This window comes from Acanthopagrus latus, chromosome 21 (genome assembly GCF_904848185.1).
Source record: "Acanthopagrus latus isolate v.2019 chromosome 21, fAcaLat1.1, whole genome shotgun sequence".
Taxonomy (NCBI): Eukaryota; Metazoa; Chordata; class Actinopteri; order Spariformes; family Sparidae; genus Acanthopagrus; species Acanthopagrus latus.
The window spans coordinates 2,739,507-2,760,861 of NC_051059.1; the positions used below are offsets into that span (position 1 = coordinate 2,739,507).

Sequence of the window (21,355 nt, forward strand, 5' to 3'; positions counted from 1 at the left end):
AGAAATCCAATGCTAAACTAGACACACAATAATGAGTTTACATTTTTGTTTATAAGCTGAACTACATGGATTTTTATGACAGTGAAGTTCATCTGGAAGCCACATAAATCATAGAGGGTTCAGGCAAAGTAACTGGAGGATATTAGAGGTAAAACCAGAAAGCATTGTGTACATAAAATGAGATCCAGTTTCACCCAAATCAGTAAATAAAGTTATACCTTTGTGTTTTTGCACAGTTACCATCGAGGCCTAGACCTCAAGCCATGAACTGTGTGTGTTATAATCAACTAATATCATATCATATAAACCTTATTCTTCCACAACATAGTGAGATTATGATGTTATCTGCATTGTTACATTGCACTAGTCATTGGATGTTAGAGATCTGGTGACCTTAAATTATGGTTAAGCACAAATGGGTGATTGCCAATTTAGGGTTATAAGGCTATCAACTTTGATACTGCATTGGATTTGACTGATTAAAGGGGATTGTTGGGTACTGGCAATAAGTGTTCTTCTAGTTCAGCATTTGAATTTGATGTTTCATCAAAAACACTGGGATTTCTGCAGCAATCTCACAATTAAAAATAGATGCAGAAACACTGAACATTAATATTGAACCAATGTGGTCTAACTATTCTTGTCTGTTTTATTACTATTTTCATCTTCACAATAATAGTTTCTGCACTGACAGGGCTTTGAATAAAGGGGTTTGCTATGTAATCACTTTGAAGAACATTTTTTGTTCAATCTTTCATGATAGTGGGTCAGCTTTCTTGAAATGCTCACCAACTGACTCTTTGTGTTAAAACAATGAGCAGAGAAAGAAAGTCAGTACTGAGAGCCATGGATTTATGGCTTATCTCATTTCTAAAAGAAGAGGCAAAGCTGGGAAAGTTTCGTGCTCAGAAAGTAGCTGTTGTGTCGGTTTTGATTTGGAGGACAGTTTGAGAGAAAAGCCTTTGTAGCCCTCTGATGTTCAACTGCTTGATGAGATGTGACATGAGCGCTGCGTGTTCCAGTGTGCATTTCTCTGTGGGTTTGTGTGTGAGTGTGGTATAAGGTGGTATCCCTTTAGTTGGAGCATTTAACAGAGTTTTATTTTCTGGAGTCCTCATATGACTCCTTTTGGAAGAGCTTTACACAGAGATCTGATTTCCAGTTGCAAGTGTTTGAGGAGTAAAAATTGTGAAGTTTGTGGGGTCAAGTTTGAGCTTGAAGAAAAAAAAATGCAGGACCTCATCTGTCCATTATTTCTTTCCTCTTTCTTCCCCATTTTTCCAATATATTCCACAGATCTTAAATCATCAGTGTAAACTATTTGCTGACGCTGCAAAACAAAGCCAGTTTTTTGCATTATCTAGTCTAATAGCTTGGCTCAGTGGAAGGTTAAGAGGCAGAACAATTGTGATCATAGCCAGTTCAGCACATTCCACCCACTCTGAGATCACTGACAGTACGACACAAGCAAAATGCTGGTGTTTGCAAAATTTGCCTTTGGAACTGACTAAGATTTTATCATTGGATTATTCAGATTTGTATGTATCTGATTTAGGGGAATTATATCATGTAATTTTCAAAGAAACTTTGAAGGCACAACGCTGTTTTTTGGTCAGAATCCCCTTTTAAGACTGATGAATATGTATGCTATTTTGTAAGAGAGACTTTATATCTTTACGTGAATAAATCTAGCTTTCACTTACTCAGCATTTGTTCAAGACACCGTGTATGTTTTCATCAACAAGATGTGACCTAATCCCATCTTGTCAGAGTGTATATCAGATTGTACCTACAACGAGTGTGACAGCACACACGTGTGGCTCGTTTTGAAGGTCAAGTAACCCTTGTTTTTACAGTGGCAAGTTTACAGACATAAGTCAATCATGACTGACCACATGATTAAAAGCTAGAATGACTTCCACATGTTGAAAATATATTGCAGAAATCAGCCAAAACATATGTTTTGAATGATTACATGCATACACATATGTAATTTTGCTTAGGTGTAAGTATTAACTGTGAACATTTTATTTCTTCAATTCATCACTGAAACCAGTTCTGTCAGCCTTAAATCTATTGGATGAATCAATAATTGAAATCAGTTTTCTGTGGTTCGATAATAGTTTTAATACTTGATACTAGCTTGATACAAATTTGCTATTGACTTAAATGTAATTTGTTTTAGTCCATCGTCCCTTCATCATGCATAACAAGCTGGCGCAAGCCACCGTATGTACTGTAAACAGTTACTATGCACTTGATTATGAGTGAATGTACCTTTTTTAAGACTACAACTCCATCTTGACTTTTGCCATCAGAGAAGATGTCAAACATGTTGCCCTCATCTCCTGGAACAATGGCATAATCCACTTCTGCATTGCTGCCAGCATCTAGATCATGGGCTTGAATCCGACCCACAGCTGAGCCAACTGAAGCCGACTCTGGCACCCGCAGATGGAAAATACCTGAAGAATGAGGCCAGGGACAGGAAAGGTACAATTTAAAAAAAATCAAATAGAAACTTTTTGTTCATTCATCTTAAAAAAGAAGACTATGAATGACGTATTCATCCCTCCAATTAATCAACCATTTAGACATCCACAATGAGACTTTCTTACTCTTCGCGAAGCGCGGCGGGTTGTCATTGACGTCGCTGAGGGTGATGTTGATGGTGGTGGTGGAGGCAAGCCCCCCCAACTGACCTCCCATGTCCTTGGCCTGGAGAAGAACCTGGTACTCCCCTTTTACCTCACGATCCATGTTTGATAGAGCTGTCCGGATCACCCCTGGAGGAGGAGGGGTTGAAAAGTATACTCATTGTGATATTTAGGAGACAGGCACAGAAAATTGTAGATCTAACCTTCCTATAGTTGAGCATATTACAGTATTTCAGTATTTTGTCTGTTGAAGTTATTTTTCATTCCTCAAATGACTAATTATGCTTAAATGTCTCCTGTCTGTCTCTAAGCAGAATTTTGATCGGGGCTGATTCATGGCAAAGTTGAAAAATTCAGGCAAGGACAGCCAAAGATACAGCACACCAGGAGAGGACTGAAAGGTTGGATAGTAAGACATGCTGCTCCTCAGGGTGAAAATGAAACATGACATTCCATGTTCAGAGTAATTACTGGTTGGCTGAGATGTCTGTTAAAGGACTGAACTCTTTAAGTGCTCGTTTTATCATGCAGTGGACGCACTGAGCTCACTCTAAGAACCATGCACTATGTCATAACCAATTGAATGTCATGCTGTCTGGTAGGCAGTGAAGACAGCAGGAAGTGTGTGTTGTGGGTTTATGCAGAAATCACAGAACTCCAGTCTGTTCACCTGTCTTGGGGTCCACAGAGAAGTATGGCTGACCATGAAGGATGCTGTATACGATACGTGCGCTGTTGCCATAAGTGGGGTCATCTGCATCTGTAGCAGTCACCTGGGTCACATAGGTTCCTGAAAAAAAACACACACGCACATTATGTAGTAGTCAGTCTTATCGGATAAACTTTCCCAGTGGTTGACAAATCTCAATTTCAAAAATTGCGGTTAACATTTTGGCTAGTAGCCTTCATCAAATCATGGAGCCCTGTGTAGTTGCTGTCTGGATTTTAACTGGACAGTGGTTGGTTTTAATGTTTTTTTAGGAGTTCCTCTTTTAAGTAGAGGTGGTGCTGGATGCTCCTCATTTGCATAAAGTAGCCAGATTGTCCACTAGAATACGTTGCACAGCTTCCTACACTGACAATGAATTGGAAACGTAGAAACAACGGATCCTCTGGACATGTACCATCAGTAACAGAGGAGAGGCACGTTAGGCGGTCTAGGGTGGGTATTTGCAGCAACATCATCATGCAGAAACCTATGTTACACCATGTGGGAAAAAGGTTTTCTAAAGGGTTTGGTAAGATAGCTTTATGACCACAATTTAAATGTTCTGTTTAAATACAAGGAACACTACTGTGAAGCTACAGAATGATGTGAAAACCAGAAAACACAAAAAACTAATGGAACCACTCTTTAACCAATCAAGGACCCATGTACATCCTTTGAAGACAACATGATAATGACTGAAATAGGTAAAATGGTCAATTCCATAACATCTGAAACTGAGAATAAAGGTTCTGTGAGATATATTTAGGTGTCCTGAAACGTGTTCAGAGGAAACATTTGAAAGGAAAATCATCCTTCAGTCCAGCTGGTGATCATTGTGCTGAGTGTTAAATCCAGCACATCTCTCTCTGAGAGAATAGCTTTAGTATGTTGCCCTCTCTGGCTGGAAGAATTACACACACAAGTCCAATAAAGTCCAGAGTGGCTGGAGAGCCATGGTTGGCAACAGCATATTACACATTATGTAATACTTTTACACACTATTATGTAACAAATAGTTGCCTATTTACTGTATTCACAGGTTCAGTGAAACTCTAACATGATGTACCAGATGTTTTGTTGATTCAAGTTAGTGGAGAGCTAAACATGAAGTTAGGTGTTCCACCAGAGGTCTCTAGTGCACACACACTGTGGGCTGCAGAGTGCAGAAGCTCTGTGGAAGATATGCTGTTATAGGAAGGAATGGGGCTCTGCCTCCTTTACAGCTACAATGCAAATGCATGTTTTGGAAAAGTAAAAAGATTATAAAAAAGCAAACAAACAAAAAAAACCTCAGTCCTGACTCAAACAAAATAAGCAAACCTGTGCACTATGAGGCTCATCATTGAAACAATGACAAGTTAGTAACTCCTGTGAGAGAAATTCTCAAATGTCCTTTCTTATGTTGATATATTGTGCTTAAATATTAAACTAAACAATATAGATACAACATTATTAATTAAGGTAAAGTCAAATCTTATTATTTGTGTGCCTCCAATGTGAGTTCTGTCTTGTGATAGCTATGTGGTTGCAGAGTAAGAATGAATGTATTCATGTATTGTATAAGGAATAATGTGCCATGAAAATTAACATAAAGGAACTCAGGTAAAGAGTTATCCTGAAGGGGGCTGGTGAAGCCTCTTCTATGTAAAAGTGTTTTGACTTTAGGTTTACATATGACACACAACAATGGTTGAAGTGTATAAGAAGTGTATGTGTATCATGAGCTGAAGGTAGAAATGATTGGAATAGTGTTTTGAGAGAGATCATGGGTATTCTTGCGACTGTTACAAATTGAATGTATTGTTTCTAATAATTATAAAGGCTGAGGAAAGACTGCCTCTCCTCAGCCAACATCTGTGCTCCACTAGTGTGTGACTCTTGTTTGCAAGCAATAAAGAACTTCAAGCAAATAAATACTGTGTCTGAACTTGATGTTTGACCAGCTCTCATCTGCAGTAGACAAGCGAGTGGTTTTCAATTTCTACAACATTTTAGTGAAAAAAACACAGAGCTTTGAACAGAGAACATATGGCTGCATCTATTCTTGGTAGTCAGCTTCTCATAGATAGGATTATGTTTTCATCATATGGATACTTGGGCTGTTTGCTACCATAGGTAATCCCCCATACAATTTGTTACTGTATTTGACTGCAACAGAGACACACTGGGGTCAAGCGTGTGCTCTCTCAGAGCACTTTGGGTCTCAGCTGAAGCATTAACAGCTTAAAGTCTAAAGACCTTGACTGTTAAATTACCTCTCAGTAATGGTATTTAGCAGACAGATGGGCCACTAAGTCTGGCTTACTGCACAGTGTGTGTGTGTGTGTGTCTGTATGTGCAGCTACAACTTAATACGCGCAAACAGACTGTAAAGTGAAACTTAAGAACTGAACTAAACCAAACACCTTTTTTTAAAAAATATGTTTACATTTTAGTTAATGTTTAATTTAGTCCAACGAGCCATAAACATATCACAAAATAATCTGAATTTCCTCTGACCATTTATCCAATGCAATATCCAATGTAACTTACTCATTGTGGAGACGTAATGTGAGAACAGTTAATACCTCTTGATTCCTCTAGTGTCATCTCCCTGTAAAATTTTAGATTTTAGCACAAAAAATTCAGATTTCAAGGAACATTGCTACTGACTTGGTATACTTGCTATTTTTATCCTGTTACAGTATGTGAATGCATGCCTTTGCATTTACAGATGGTACAATATAAAGCATTTCTTTAACACTTGATTGTGTCGGCATTATGATAAAATTTCAATATGCAATTTAGGTAGGATGGGTGGTGAACAACCATCGTGCTGTCAGAATGAGAATGACAGGAAGTGGCAGAGTTAGTGGGCTGGTCAACACATTGGTGGATTTTATGTATAAGAATGTCAAACAATTTATCACACTTGCTTGAGATCCACACCACATCTACATGCTGTCTGGCTGTTTCATCATATTCCAATTGCAATACTTTCTGCACATATTTACACCTGCTATAACATGTTTCCCAGAGTACAAGGTTGCTCAAATGAAAATTAGCATGGGGAACAGTGAGCCTGGTCCCTCACTGGTAAGCTTTCAGAACCAACAGATTGCAGAGGATGCTGTAAACACTGCCCTTCTCCCACTCTTCACACAGATGAGAATAAGAACAGGTAGATCAGAATGCAGTTTCTTGACTTCAGTACAGCATTCAATACAATCTCAACCATAAAACTAATTGGAACACCTGGCATGCAAAGGTACAACACTCTGTAACTGGATATTCAACTTGTCTTCCACAGAAAAAATATCATTGGTCACCATCTGGCGCGCATCAGGGAAGGGACAAAAGAAATGTCTGCACAGATTCAATGCTTCGGACAAATGTTCTGCCACTTAAGCTACCCAGGTACCCTGGTTGAGGGTGAGAGAGCGTGGCAAAAATGGATACTCTGGCACAAAGTAAGGTGTGTGAGGACAGGAATGTGACTAGGGTTGGAATATCATTCACACTTCAACCTATACTGGTTCCGATACCAGTACCTGGAATTCCATTCCATTACCCAAGGTTATCTTTTAATAGTTCTAATTTCTGTTTTAACAATTTATCGTGATTCATCGTTCAAGTAACAATGCACATCAAATTTCAGTTAGTCTTTCTAAGGTTTCCTTCTGTAGCATCTTGCTATTCTGTGAAACAAAATAATCTGTGAAGTAAATTGCTATATTTTTAGCTGTAAATATAAGCACACACATGGTTTTATGTTAAGTATGTGAAGTAAAACAGATTCAAATACACTTTTATTTTTTTTATTGCGATTTTATAGCGATGCTCACGTCATCTCAATAGCGTGTTAATGGGAATTCCCATTATGTGTTAGTGCCGAGCTAGCTGAGCGCTTGTTATATGAAATCATTTCGGGAATCAAAGAAAGCATGCTGTAAAATGTTCTCGTACACAGTATGCAGTTCACATACTGTTGGTTTCATATACATTTTTCAGACATAGTAATAAACATGCTGTTTTACTAAAGGTAAGGAATTTCAGATGCAACCAGTTGCTGAGTTTTGGGGAGACTCTCACTCTGTCTCTCTCTATATAAGGTTACTATAAAGATGTGCAGGCAGGTACCAAAATTTGGCACCCATTCATTAAATCTGAATTGCTGCTCTGTAGTATCAATGTAATTTGGTCAGTTCCCACAAAAATACAGAGTCTGTGCCAAACCCTAGGTTGTGACCCATTGCGTCTGGAGCCTCTTCCCCGCCATTTTACATTCATCTGTCCCATCAACAATTTTGGGCATGGAAATGGCAGCTGCTTCGGACTGAATGAAACTAACAATGACACATGGTGCCGCTAAATTGTCCATTTTGGAAAGTTACAGAAATTGTTAGACACAGCCCCCCCAATCCAGTTTCCAGAAAAGGGGTGGGGGTGAGGGGGCGATTCAACCATTTGTCCAGAATACTGAGAGAACCATAATGACATTTTAAACTTTATTTTTCTTCTCTAGCACCTTGCTGTTCTTCTGTTTGGATTTAGTATTTATTTCATGCAGAAGATAAAGATATCTATACTGTATTCAGAGAGGCCTAATGCAAGCAGTGACAGGTCTTTTCACCTTGTCTCAATCTCTAGTTGTCCTACCTGTCGGAGACATCTCAGAGACATTGGCACTGTAGGGACCATCAGTAAATCTTGGCTCGTTGTCATTGATATCCTGCACCTTGATGATGAACTCAGACTCTGGCTCCAGAGGGACACCCGTGTGCATGTCAACAGCCTGGGCCCTCAGGGTGTAGAAGGACTTTTCTTCCCTGTAACATATCAAGTACCACATATACTTAAAACTGATGTTAACATGTCATTAACAGAGGCCACACGATGATAATGTAGTCTGGCCTAAGATATTTGTTACATGGTATTCAGGTATCCATTTGTTTTTGATGTGAGCTAGAGTCAATGTCAACACTGTGAGCTTAAACACAATAATACCAGGATGAATGTAAATAAATACCAGCAAGCAAAAGAGTTGCAAACTGCTACAACTACACCTGTATAAACACACACTTACATCAAGAAAGGGAGTAAGGGAGAAAGGGAGTTACAGCAGTCAAGGGACTGTGGTTAAAGGTGTCATGGTCACTCAGTTGGACACTGAAACTGATTCCATTATAATTGTATTACCACGGCAACACCAGCATGTTTTCCTTTTACACATCTGCGTCCCTCCACAATGTCTCTGACTGTTTATTACACTGGTTACAATTAACTTTGAAATCTACTTTATTGTGTGTTCACCATTTCGTAGTGTTAATCTCTACTTCGGAATATTACTAATATATACTAAATAGCAGGTTCAGGGTTTTTGTACAAGGCAGTGTACAAACTAAAAACATAAAGCAATAGAGCACAAAGAAAAATACAACTTATAATGAGAAGAATGGAGTAAAAGATTTTGTTTTGATTGTCATCTGACAAACAATATTTTATACAATATAATCATGATATGTAAATTACAGCGACATGCTTTATGTACTTCACTACAACAGTAATTCCATGTTAAATGATTATAGAATATTTAAAAAATCCAGTATTTGTGGCTGTCAAAGCCTCCAGTGAGCCCATTAAATGGTTTCATTCGGTGTATTTGAAATGACTGGACAGGTTGCCAGTCTGTCTAACACAGTACACAGTACCTGCCAGCACCCTCTCAGCCTGTGCACTTATTCCACGTGACTTAAGTCGGTGGGAAGCTATTATCAAGCTAGTTTTACAAGAAATGCCAAAGTTTCTCAATAGCAACTGAGTCATTAAACTCAGCAGCATAACATGCACAACCCCTCAGCCAAAGAACAGAGCCACTGGGCAGCAACAGACTCATTCAGCCCTGAACCCAGCTGGCACAAAGCTCACACCTGCTGAACTGAGATACCTCTTCAGACACAGGTTTGTTGTCAAGGCTATGATTATGGCATTTAACAAAGCTGTGTATTTATGTACTTATTAGACTACAAAGGCTAAATAAAACTTGTTGAACATAGTGAACTAGCCAATTTTACACATCTCCTAGCTGGCCAGTGAGAGCTGGCAGTGAGTGACTAGAACAAAAACTGTGATTGATCCATTGGGTCAAACGTACCAGTAAAGGTTTTGAACAACAACATAAAGCCCTCATGGAAGCCATTAAAAAGTGACCAATTTAGTCATTTGGTTTGATGATACCTTATGTGTTTCCCTCCTCTATTCTTCTCTTCTGACAAGCTGTCAGCTGTGTTTACCTTCTCTACTTTGATAATTATTTTAGCTTCGAGCTTGTTTCCTGTTTTACGCCAGCAACCTGACTTCAAGTTGAAGGATATCAAGATTCACTACAATACAAGCTCGCAGCTTGTATTACCTTTGTTGAAGAGACATGAAAAGTGAGCAAATGTTGATATAAAAGGGAGAGACTGTGCTATTTTGCACATCTTATGCAGTAAAATTTCATGGCATTGATATGGTATAAATTTGTAAGGACTGGTTAGATTCCACTCACTCTGGTGTAAAACATGTGTGGAGGATATAGATATTGAATATTTCAATACATTTTGGATCTTATGGCTCCCAGAGAGAGTATAGAGGCATTTTATGTCCTGTTTTTTTTAAGTTGTTGTTGCTTTTTTTATTCTTTTAAGAGAAGTCGTTGCAACGCTGTTTTGCTGTGAAGATCCAGGCATGTTTTGTGGACTATGAAACTTGACCTGACTTTCCATCACAATAGGAGTGAGTAATGACTGAATGTTCATTTTTAGCTAAGTTGTTCCTTTAAGGAGAATGGCAACTAAGTGCAGTTTCAACCATCTGTCATTATCATATATAACTTTAAGGTTTTTATTTCTTCACTCAACATTGTTCTGTCAGCACAGTTTCTTCTCCTCTACTTGGCAGAGCAGTACAGTAACATGCCAGTAATGCGCTTACTCAAAGATTCAATTTTGACTTGTCAATGTGAGCAGAATAATTCTCAGTGGTACAGAATTGCTAATATTACAAAACTATATAGCTTGATGTGTTACTTGATGTGTATATTATCGTTGTAATGATTACAACATTCAAAAAAGGGACAAACTAATGAAAATTGCTGAAATCAAGAATTAGTCATATGTCTTTAATAAAGATCAATGGGTGGTGATTAAATGACAGTAATTTCTCTATTAGAAGCTCTACACTGCAAAATAGACACTATTGCTTTACTGTTGTAATTATTAATTAGTACTGACCTGTCAAGCCCCACCAGTGCATGTATATCTCCTGTAATTTGATCAATGGTGAAGATGGACCCAGCTCCTTCTCCTGACAGGGTGTACTTGACCGCATTGTCTCCATGGTCCATGTCTGTGTGGAGCTGACAGAAGCAAATATACACAAGACATTCAATCATAAAGCTCCTGGATGTGCTGCAGCAGCAATCAGTCACAATAATGAGCAAAACAGAAACAGATGTGTTGTTTACTAAACACTTGTATCACCTGAAAATAGATTAAATATTCACATATAAAATATTCAAACACTGTATAGAGAACTAAAATTCAGCACTTAATAAAAAAAAAATCTGAAGGTCATAAACACTGACATATAAGCAGTCATGCAATATTTATAGAATTAAAACAATTAGTGGGTTCAATAAGTGTCATTTATCATGGGATAAATATGTTCTTCATAAAACATGGAAGAAGAATTGATAGGCACATAATGGAAACAGTGTGTTTTTTATTTGGAGGTATGTATCACATACTAGAAATGGTAATTAGTCAACATGCTCTTCTCCACCATGTATAACAGACTGCTGAGTTCTCAAAAACTGTGTCAATCATCTGCAGGACAGCACTCAAATTCAATGATTTATTAATGAAACCCTTCAGGCAGACACCTATCCTCAGCTTACTTATAAGTTTTGATTACAGCAAGCATACAAGTTTCCTTAAATGAGTTATTTTTTTCCTGCTATCCTACAAACAACAAAGTTTACTATATCTTATGTCTGCTGAATTACAACAACACCTAATTGCATGCAATTACATTGCTTTTGTATAAAGCAACTGAAAGTAAGTGTATGAGCTTTGCATCCTTTCAACACCTGACTCCATGGACTGCTTCTAAAACCGTGACTGGAGAGGTGGTGGGTTTCAGAATTTGTTGAAAACCAAAACTTCAGAACTTTGTAAGTAAGACTTTGGGAAGTTGGGAAGATTTGGTGAGATTTCAACTTAAACTCACTGAAAGATAAAAGATGTCAGCAGCTATATATATATATATATATATATATATATATATATATATATATATATATATATATATATATATACATATTTCAAAAGAGAAAGCATATGACTGATTCATGTAGCATTTGGGTTTAAGGACGCTGAATAGGTGATATGAAATGTACACTTGTACGCTTCACTATCAAAATTACAGGTTAAAGATAATTACATATATATTTAGATGTATATATACACCGATCAGGCATGAAATTTTGACCACCTGCCTAATATTGTGTTGCTCCCCCTCTTCCTGCCAAAACAGCACTGACCTGTCAAGGCATGGACTCCACTAGAGCCCTAAAGGTGCACTGTGGTATCTGGCACCAAGATGTTAACAGCAGGTCCTGTAAGTTGTGAGGCAGGGCCTCCATGGTTCAGACTTGTTTGTCCAGCACATCCCACAGATGCTTGATTGGATAAAGATCTGGGGAATTTGGAGGCCAAGTCAACACGATTAACTTTGCTCCTCAAACCATTCCTGAACCATTTTGGCTATGTGGCATGGCTCACTATACCGCTGAAAGAGGCCGCAGCCATCAGGGAATACAGTTTCCATTAGGGTGTACATGGTCTGCAACAATGCTTAGGTAGGTCAGTGTCAAAGTAACATCCACATGGATGGCAGGACCCAAGGTTTCCCAGCAGAACGTTGCCCAAAGCATCACACTGCCTCTACCAGCTTGCCTTCTTCCCATAGTGCATCTGGGTGCCATGTGTTCCCCGAGTAAGCAACACACACACACCCAGCCATCCATGTGATGTAAAAGAAAACTTGATTCATCAGACCAGGCCACCTTCTTCCATTGGCCTGTGGTTCAGTTCTGATGCTCACATGTCCATTTTTACCGCTTTCGGCAGTTGACAGGGGTCAATATGGGCACCCTGACTGGTTTGCTGCTATGCAGTCCCATACGCAACAAATTGTGATGCACTGTGTATTCTGACACTTTTCTATCAGAACCAGCATTAACTTCTTCAGCAATTTGAGCAACAGTAGCTCGTCTGTTGGATCGGACCACTCGGGCCAGCCTTCGCTTCCCACGTGCATCAATGAGCCTTGGCCATGAACCTGTCGCCAGCTCACCACTGTTTCTTCTTTGGACGACTTTTGATAGATACTGACCACTGCAGACCAGGAACACCCCACTAGAGCTGCAGTTCTGAAGATGCTCTGACCCGGTCGTCTAGTCATCACAAACTCGCTCCAATCCGTATGCTTGCCTATTTTTCCTGCTTCTAACACATTAACTTCGAGATCAACATGTTCACTTACTGCCCAATATATCCCACTCACTAACAGGTGCCATGATGAAGAGATAATCAGTGTTATTCACTTCACCTGTCACTGATCATAATGTTATGCCTGATCGGTGTAAACTGTATACTATGGGTGGACTGATTACCCACCGTGCTGATTATCATATCTGATATCATTTTTATAATGATCAGAATCAGTGGGCTCACTGATAAAATACATTAAATGTAATTTGTATGTATTCAAACTGTAGTGGGGTGAAAGAGTGAGCATAAAGCATAGAGTAACATAAAACAGAAATACCCAAGTAAAGTATAAGTACCTCAAAATTGTACCTCATTCTTAACTAAATGCAATCCTTGAATCCTTGCTCTACCCCAGTGTTCATGTTACAAGGTAATAAACCAAGAATGTGTGCTTGCGTGTATTTGATTGATCAACCCAGCACCTTGTCAAATGACTTTGTGGTGCTTTGTGGGGATAGTTGATTCAGTTAGACTTCATGTTGCAGCCCTCTTCTTTGGTACATTTGTTGCATCAGACTGGCCTCATTCAAAAGAATGAAATCAGTCTGAATTTCAGTCCACCATTCCAGTATACTAGAAGTCACACCCATCATTACTGGAAGTAATGTGCAGACTTAACAGTATTTGACCTGGAATGTAATGCATTGTTGCATCAGTAAATCATAACATTATCTTTGCATATTAGCTCAGAGAGAGGCCCTGAAACTCATCTAATTAGAAACATCCTTACATCTACTTACATCACTTCATCTTGTTATTGAATCACTCTGATATATTTGTCCATAATTCACAACAGTCAGTCATGATCGTTGGTGACACCGCTGATTTAGAGGCTTGTATGAAATTATTCCAGAAATTAGGTTTGATATTTGGAGCAGTGTTGGAATATTTAAAATGGAAATCACATGCATTGGGTTTGTATTGTATTTCTACTGAAAGACACTGCTGTTGAAATAGAGTTAGAGTCTTGCTTGTTTGTGTTGAATACTGATGTCCTCACAATATGTTCTAGATCAGGCATTTTGTTTTGCCATCATACCCTACAGTGACAGATGGAAGTGCCACAGCAAAGGTCAGACAGACATATGGGCAGTGAGGTGATATGTCTTTATACCCAAAAGACCCCAAGAGCTGCACAAGAATTCAGCTGGGAGACAAATAAACATGAAAGTATATAATTCCTGCAGCAACACAATACACTCTAGTGTTGCAGTTAGTTTGACAGGAATATTTTCAGAAGATAGGAGTATTTTACAATCACAGCTTGACTTCATCCTGGTAGATTTGCAGGATAGGGTTAGGCAACTTCAAGCGACATTTGCCAAAATCGTTAAACAAAAAAAAGCCACCCTACAAGGCTCAAATGTACTGAAAGCAATAATTGATATGCCTCATTTGATGCATGTCATGTAATGCCCTTAAGGCACATTGCAGGCATGAGATTTGAAATAATAACATCACAGAACCAGCAGGACAGTATACTTTGTGTGCCAAAGAGATCTCAATAGAAGCACATACAATGACTTCAACACAAGCACAATATATGAACACATACAGCCCCTGTGTCTACCCCAACAACAACAACTCTGTCTCTGACTTGATGTCACTTTGACAGTCTCCTCTTCACCTTGCAGTTCAGAGAGAACACTTCAGTTACCTCTGCATTGCAGAACTTTGATAAGTACTTTGAACTTTGATTATTTCCTGGCACTGTGTACTAACATGGAGCTTTAATCAGCTGTGTTCTCAAAATCGTAAAGGTGGAGTAGGAATGTCAAGACAGTTTGACTTGCCTGAAAACACTTTCAGTGTACCTTTATCCATTTTAGACGTACATTTTACAAAACTCATGCCTCAGCAACATTAAATGTGTTTGGGCTGTCAGTGATTCAACAATAAAGAACAAAATATAGAAACTCAGTTTGTTACAAGTTTGGTCCCTCAAATATGTACCTATCTTTCAAAGTAACTAAATAAATGATCTCTGAAGGAAAACAAGAAACAAAAAACAAGAAAAAAAAGCCAACAAAAATAATATCTTTGGCACTGTTGTAGTTACATCAAGTGCCAGTCATTTGATTGTCTTCATGCAGACAGGATAGGTGTCTGGAAGTGCAGGGGCAGGGTAACAGTAGGCTAGAGGTGCTGTCATTGAATCCACGATGCCTACATTTGAGCATCTGACCCAGAAAAAGAATGGCCAATCCTGCTTTTGACAATGATGGTCAAAACTTTATGCTCACACTGTACAGCCCAGTAGAGCGTCTTAGTGTTTTAAACATAGCAATTTTAATGCTATTGCTAAAGTGCCCATAGCACTGAAAATGATTTTGACCCGAAAACTAAATATGGTAAATCTTAAAAGTGCCTCTTTCATCGTAATTATGGTTTTACACGAAGGTTTGACTCATATACATTCACAAAAAAAGCCTCTGTTGTATTTTGGCAAGAGTTTCACTTTAAGAGAGAAGATGTGCATATTTACGCACAAGACAGAGTAGAGTTTCATTGAACTGACAATTGAAATCTCGCAACAGGACTGGTCGGTGTTTATTAGTGCTCTGGGTTCTTCCTCACAGCCCAGAATCATATAGTGAAATGTTTGCTGTCTCCTCTGGAGAGTATCCTCTGTCATTATATACAGATTACAGTTTGCTTAAATGAGCCATAATGTTTGCCAACATGACATTACTATATGTATGGAAAGGAAACCTTGACTGAAAGCAGGCTCTCTAATCATTAAAGCACAGTGTACATGTGTGTAAACCCGCCTATGTAGGCCCATCTTACTATATGAACACTGACCCTTCTATAGAGGAGGTAAAACACAGCAATGCTGACTTTAGATTAGGGGCCCTTTTTATTAATGCAAACGCTTTCTGCTGCCTTGAGATGCAAACTGCCTGATCACATCTCATTTTAAGACCCTTCATCTAAAACTAGCGATGACACTTCAGTAGGGAATAAATGGGCCCTGATGCTGGAAGATCGCTGCAGGTTACATAATTAATACTGTATGTTCCTCATTAAAAATGAATTGTTTCACCCACCGACACCGCACCCCCTATTAATCTGAATGCTGGTCCTTATGACCTGGCCTACCCGATCAGTGCACTGAGATCTGTGCATCACATTACGCATGGAGACGCATCACAACGCTTCTCCTTCTCAAGTAAAATAGGTCTTTGAGGTCTTTGTGCCCTTACTTCAGATTGATAGAATAAACACAGATGTAGAGTGTGTGTTACTCCAATTTCAGAGTATTTTCCCCTACAGACTGTACTCAGCTAAAGTACTTTGGTAAATTAATTTAGGGTAAACTGCTTGTTGTTGTCACATTTGACTGCAGTTTACAGTTTTTCACTTCATGTTCCTCTGAAAAGTTCACAGAACTGTCATGCAACAGACAATCCCAAACACATTTTCTTTCCTCTATATACAGCCTTATGCATTTTGAAGCCTCCATTGTGCTCAATTACAGCGAACTCTTGCCAGGTCTCAACCCAAAAATTAAGAATAACTTTATTAAATTGTGTAAATGAGACATTATAACACTATCACAAATTCTGAAAATACATTTTAACATGCCTTAACTTGTCAACAACATTGACTGACGAGGTGAAGAATCTGCTCCCGGCCAAAAGAACACAGATTCCCACAAATGCCAAGAGTACAGAGACCCTTTGTGCAGAGTGTTCATACAATGGAAGAACAGTTCTGTGAGTTTTATTCTTCGAAGCTCCTGAAGTGCCCACTCCTTCAACACTAGACCCATTTACACTGCCGTTTGGATGTGGGGATCCTGCACCAGTTCTCCGCCACCTCCTCTGTGTGAAAGTCTCAGAGGTAGTGAGGGGTGAAATTTTGCTCTGGCTCTGATCTCTGGAGGTAATATCAGAGGCGCATTATTGGCAAACCTAACCAGCCTGAATGGATAAGCCGGCGGCGTGGAGCGGGGGCATGTTGGCCTGACAGTCTGATAACTAAACAGGTCCTTCACTCAACTAGATGAAGAGAAACGTCACACAAAGCAACATTACAGGACCCAACTAAAGTAACTCAGTAACATAGGACTAAAAAGGACACTTACGCCAAAATGATGTTCATAGACTTCAGTTCACCATTCAACACAATCATCCCCCAGTATCTGACAAGGCAGCTGAACTTGCTGGGCCTGAACACATCCAGTCCAGACCTCAGACAGTCCAGATCAGGAATAACACCTCTAGCACCACGACATTGAGCACAGGGGCACCTCAAGGCTGTGTGCTCAGTCCACTGCTGTTCACACTCCTGACCCACGACTGCACAGCACTACACAACTCGAGCCACATCATCAAGTTTGCAGACGATATGTCCATTGTGGGTCTCATGAACAAGAACGAAAAGAAGTCATCATACAGAGAGGAGACGGAACAACTGATAACCTGGTGCAAAGTCAGCAACCTGTCCCTGAATATAGATAAAACCAAAGAGATGGTTGTTGACTTCCGGAGAGCACGTAGGGACTACTAGCCACTGAACATCCACGGCTCACCGGTGGAGATCGTGAAGAACACCAAATTCCCCTGTGTCCACCTGGCGTAGAACTTAACCTGGTCCCTAAAGCCCAGACGCATCTCCACTTCCTGAGAAGGCTGAGGAAAGCCATCCCACCTGACATTCTGACCACTTTCTACAGAGGGACTATAGAGAGCTCCCTGGGTAGCTGCATCACTGCCTGGTTCGGAAACTGCAGTGGACCACAAGAAGTGAGTGGTGAGGACGGCTTCAAAGGTCTCTTCCCTCCCCACTCTCCCTTCCATCTCAGACATTTACAACACACGCTGTATCTGTAAGGCAACCAGCATTGTGGAAGACCCCACCCAGCCTTCACATAGACTTTTCTCCCCGCTTCCTTCTGGCAGAACGTACCATAGCATACGGTCTGTCACTACCAGACTACAGAACAGCCTCTTCCTCCAGGCCCTACGACTCCTCAACGCCCAGGGACTGATCCAGTCACCACTGTTGGCCTGTTGTATGCTGTCCTGCGTCACGGTTTTGTATATGTCTGATGCTCTAGCTTACATTATTTAATAATAATAATAATAATAATAATAATAATAATCATACAGTCGCTTTATAAATTATTTTTGCACTACACTAGCAGTTAAATGTAGCATTTGGTATCGTTGTTGTTGTTCCATGTTGTTGTTTGTTTGCACTGTTTGTTTCTTGGGAAACAATATTTCGTTGCATTGTGCACTGGGTATATGGCTGGAATGACAATAAACCCTCTTGAATCTTAAACTGTAACTGTCTTTCGCAACTCATATAAGGAAAAGAATACCACAGATATATGTGGAGAAGTGTCTGTCCTCCCACCTATCCTATGACTCTGCTTCACATTTATGCCCAAAAAACAAGGGGAAACACCTTGAATACACACAGACATCATCATCATGAGGTGTACCATCACGCCTCTTTAGGCTCCGTGGCGCCAGCTTTCTGTGTGAATTACACAGCAGTTTGTCTTTACGCCACAGTTGCAAACAGACAACAGCGGAGAATTGGCTAACCGCCGCCGCCGCGGTGATGATGCTGCATCTCTGTGTAAAACGGGCTGCTGTTTCTTCTTTCTTGCTAGGTTTCACCTGCCTGCCTTCAGTAACAAAAGAAAAAGAAATGTGTCCTTATTATTTTGATACATTATGATATTAAAAAAATAATAATATTAGTGTTACAGTCCCATTATAAAAAGACCTCCAGATTAAACTCCATATCAGCAGAATGACATCAGTTGCCTATGCCAGCTACACCAGTGCTATAGTGTGCTATAGCCACATCACAAATCTATATAGCCCCAGTTAAGCCCTCTCAAGCGTATTAGTATTTTCTTTTACCATTAAATAAAAAACAGTTTTTCTGTCCCCAATTTGTTCCCTGACAGCACATATGCGCAGCTAATAGGCATAGGATCACAGGTGACAGGTGAGGCTTGTAACAGCTGCAGATGTAATAATGCCTGCAAACGTAATAAAACTACAGACTTAATAAAAGTCTGCAGCGTTTAATGTAATAAATCCACAAATGTAATTAATTTTCGACAAACATAATAGCTGCTGCCTACTACAAACGTAACACGCAATTTCCCACAAATGTAATAACTTTTACGTTTGCAGGGATTTATCACGTTGTATTGTAATAACTGCCCACACATGTCATAATACAATGAATAATGGTCATTGTGGTGGTTTTGTGGCATATAAATGTATAGTTTAAATAGATTTATTTCTTTGCATAAGCAAAATGCTTCTTGTTAATGAGGATCATCTTTCTCTGTCACAGCTGTCCGCAGTGCTGCGCACCACTACCTGCGTCAATATGTTCTCATCAAAATGAGTCGGAAGCAGCAGCAGCCGCTTCCTAGACGTGGTCTTACATGAAGAACATTAATTTTGGCCTGTTATGGGTTTTTATGTGTTTCAGAATTAATACAATCTCAGCTTTGATATATAGGCCCTATAGTCAACATTCAAATGATGAGCTGTAGTTTAGAAATTAGTTTAGTAACATTAGGTTAGGAGGGTTTTTCGCCAAACACGTTAATAGACAGCACTGAGTAGAGTTTATCAACTGACGAGACAGATTGTGGTTGACAGAGGGAGACAGCTAGCTTGGAAAAAAATAATTTCAGTGAGGAAAACATCGCTGAACATTTAGATTTAAATTCCCAATGGCAATAAAAATCTGAAGAAATCTGGATGTATTGCTCATTTGTAAACACAACACTTATCAGTCAATAGGCAAGAATCGAAAGGTTTATTAAATTCATTTCAAATTCCCTTTATTGGCATGAATGCCACAACAACAATATTTCTAAAGCACTAAGAACCACGAAAAGAGAACCCAGCACAGCACCGCTACTAGTGTGCTGTGTGAGGGATGGAAATTAGCACCCGCCACCCGCCAAATGAATGAGGGTGAATTTGTGTGCTGGCGGGTGAACTGAATCAGTTTACCAGCCACTGTGGCGGGCTCGTTCCAGTCAGATCTGAGCCAATTAATCTTAATGATCTATAGTTAAGGCTTAACAGTGCGCTTTCGACAACCCTAGAGTTGGATCCGGTCAAATTATATGTTTCTAATTGGACCAAAGTGTCAGTTGGACTTCAGAGCGGTTGGAAACTCAAACACTAGAATGGCCGTAAGTGGTCGTTTGGAATATACTCTCATGTAAAATTGAGTTATGAATGCATTCATTGTGTCATGATATTTAAAAAAATAAATAAATGAAATTACCCCAAAATGTACATTTTCACAAAATTAATTATACATTTATCAATATTCATATCATCGATCATAGTAAAATGTAATTATTGCATATATTTACACAAGAATTTAATAGAGAAAAAAAGAACATGAAAATTAACAAAAGTAACTTGTTTGATTATGAAACATTTTATTTGAACTCTTAATAATATATATTTAAAAAATAATAATAATCAAAAAAGCTGGAAATGAGCTGATCTAACAAACAAAGAGCCGTTGTGATCACTGGTCACAGTCTACAGATTACCTCCGCTCTCCTCCCACAGTTACCACACACAGGCTTGTGGCATTTCAAGAGTCCGACGTTTGGTTCTGTTTGCAGCTCTTTCGGACCGGCACTGCCTCCGTGTCTGCTGCTGCTGCAGCGGTGGTTGCTTCTGTTGCTGCCCACCTTGTGCCGACTGCCGCGGCTCCTTTCCCCTCCATGTATTCTTCCCTCAGCTCCTCCGCCAGCTGCTGCAGGACTTTCCTCCGGGCTCTCCTGCTGCTGCTGCTCCTTGAAAAAGATGTGGACATTGATCCCACCCAGGTCGAGGATGTTATAGAAGACCACCACTGGACATCTTCCGTACCACCTTTGACGGAGTACGCCCTCTCCATCTGGTCCTGGACGTCCTCGCCGTACTTTGTGTTGTTGTAGTAAATCACAGACTCTGGTTTTGCCTCCGCCCCACTAAAAGTGCCCACACTTGTGTGCAGGTGCTCAGGATGCAGACCAGTGGCATGTGCAGACTTTTTGAAGGGCAGGGGCGAAAAGAAGAGCACTTTAGTGCGTGTTTTGGCTCCTATGATGGCAGTTTAGTGCATGTTTTGGCTCCCAAGAGGGCAGTTTATCATGTTTTAACCAGCCAAGGGTGCAGTTTAGTGTGTTTTGCCAACAAAGAGGGCACTTTGGCATGCTTTTTTGGCTCCCAAGAGGGCACTTTAGCACATGATTTGGCTCCCAGGAGGGCACTTTAGCGCATGTTTTTCAACAACTGGGCCCCGATTGTGCAAATCACTGATGCAGACATTCTTCCTCGGCTTTCCCTGGTACAGTCAGAGTCGCATCACTTCAGCACCTTCCTGTTGAATAGCTCCGCTATTGTATGGAGGGGCAA

General features: G+C 39.7%; 1 protein-coding gene across 1 annotated transcript in view; it reads right to left on the reverse strand.

Moving 5' to 3' along the window:
- cdh12a (cadherin 12, type 2a (N-cadherin 2)) overlaps positions 1-21,355 on the reverse strand; it is a 97,639-nt gene that overhangs the window by 34,306 nt on the left and 41,978 nt on the right. Inside the window, exons 3-7 of the mRNA XM_037084040.1 lie at positions 10,620-10,744; positions 8,005-8,174; positions 3,328-3,447; positions 2,619-2,786; positions 2,278-2,465 (exon numbers count right to left, since the gene is read on the reverse strand). Of these exons, the coding sequence (XP_036939935.1) occupies positions 2,278-2,465; positions 2,619-2,786; positions 3,328-3,447; positions 8,005-8,174; positions 10,620-10,744 (771 nt within the window). The remainder of the gene's footprint in view (positions 1-2,277; positions 2,466-2,618; positions 2,787-3,327; positions 3,448-8,004; positions 8,175-10,619; positions 10,745-21,355) is intronic.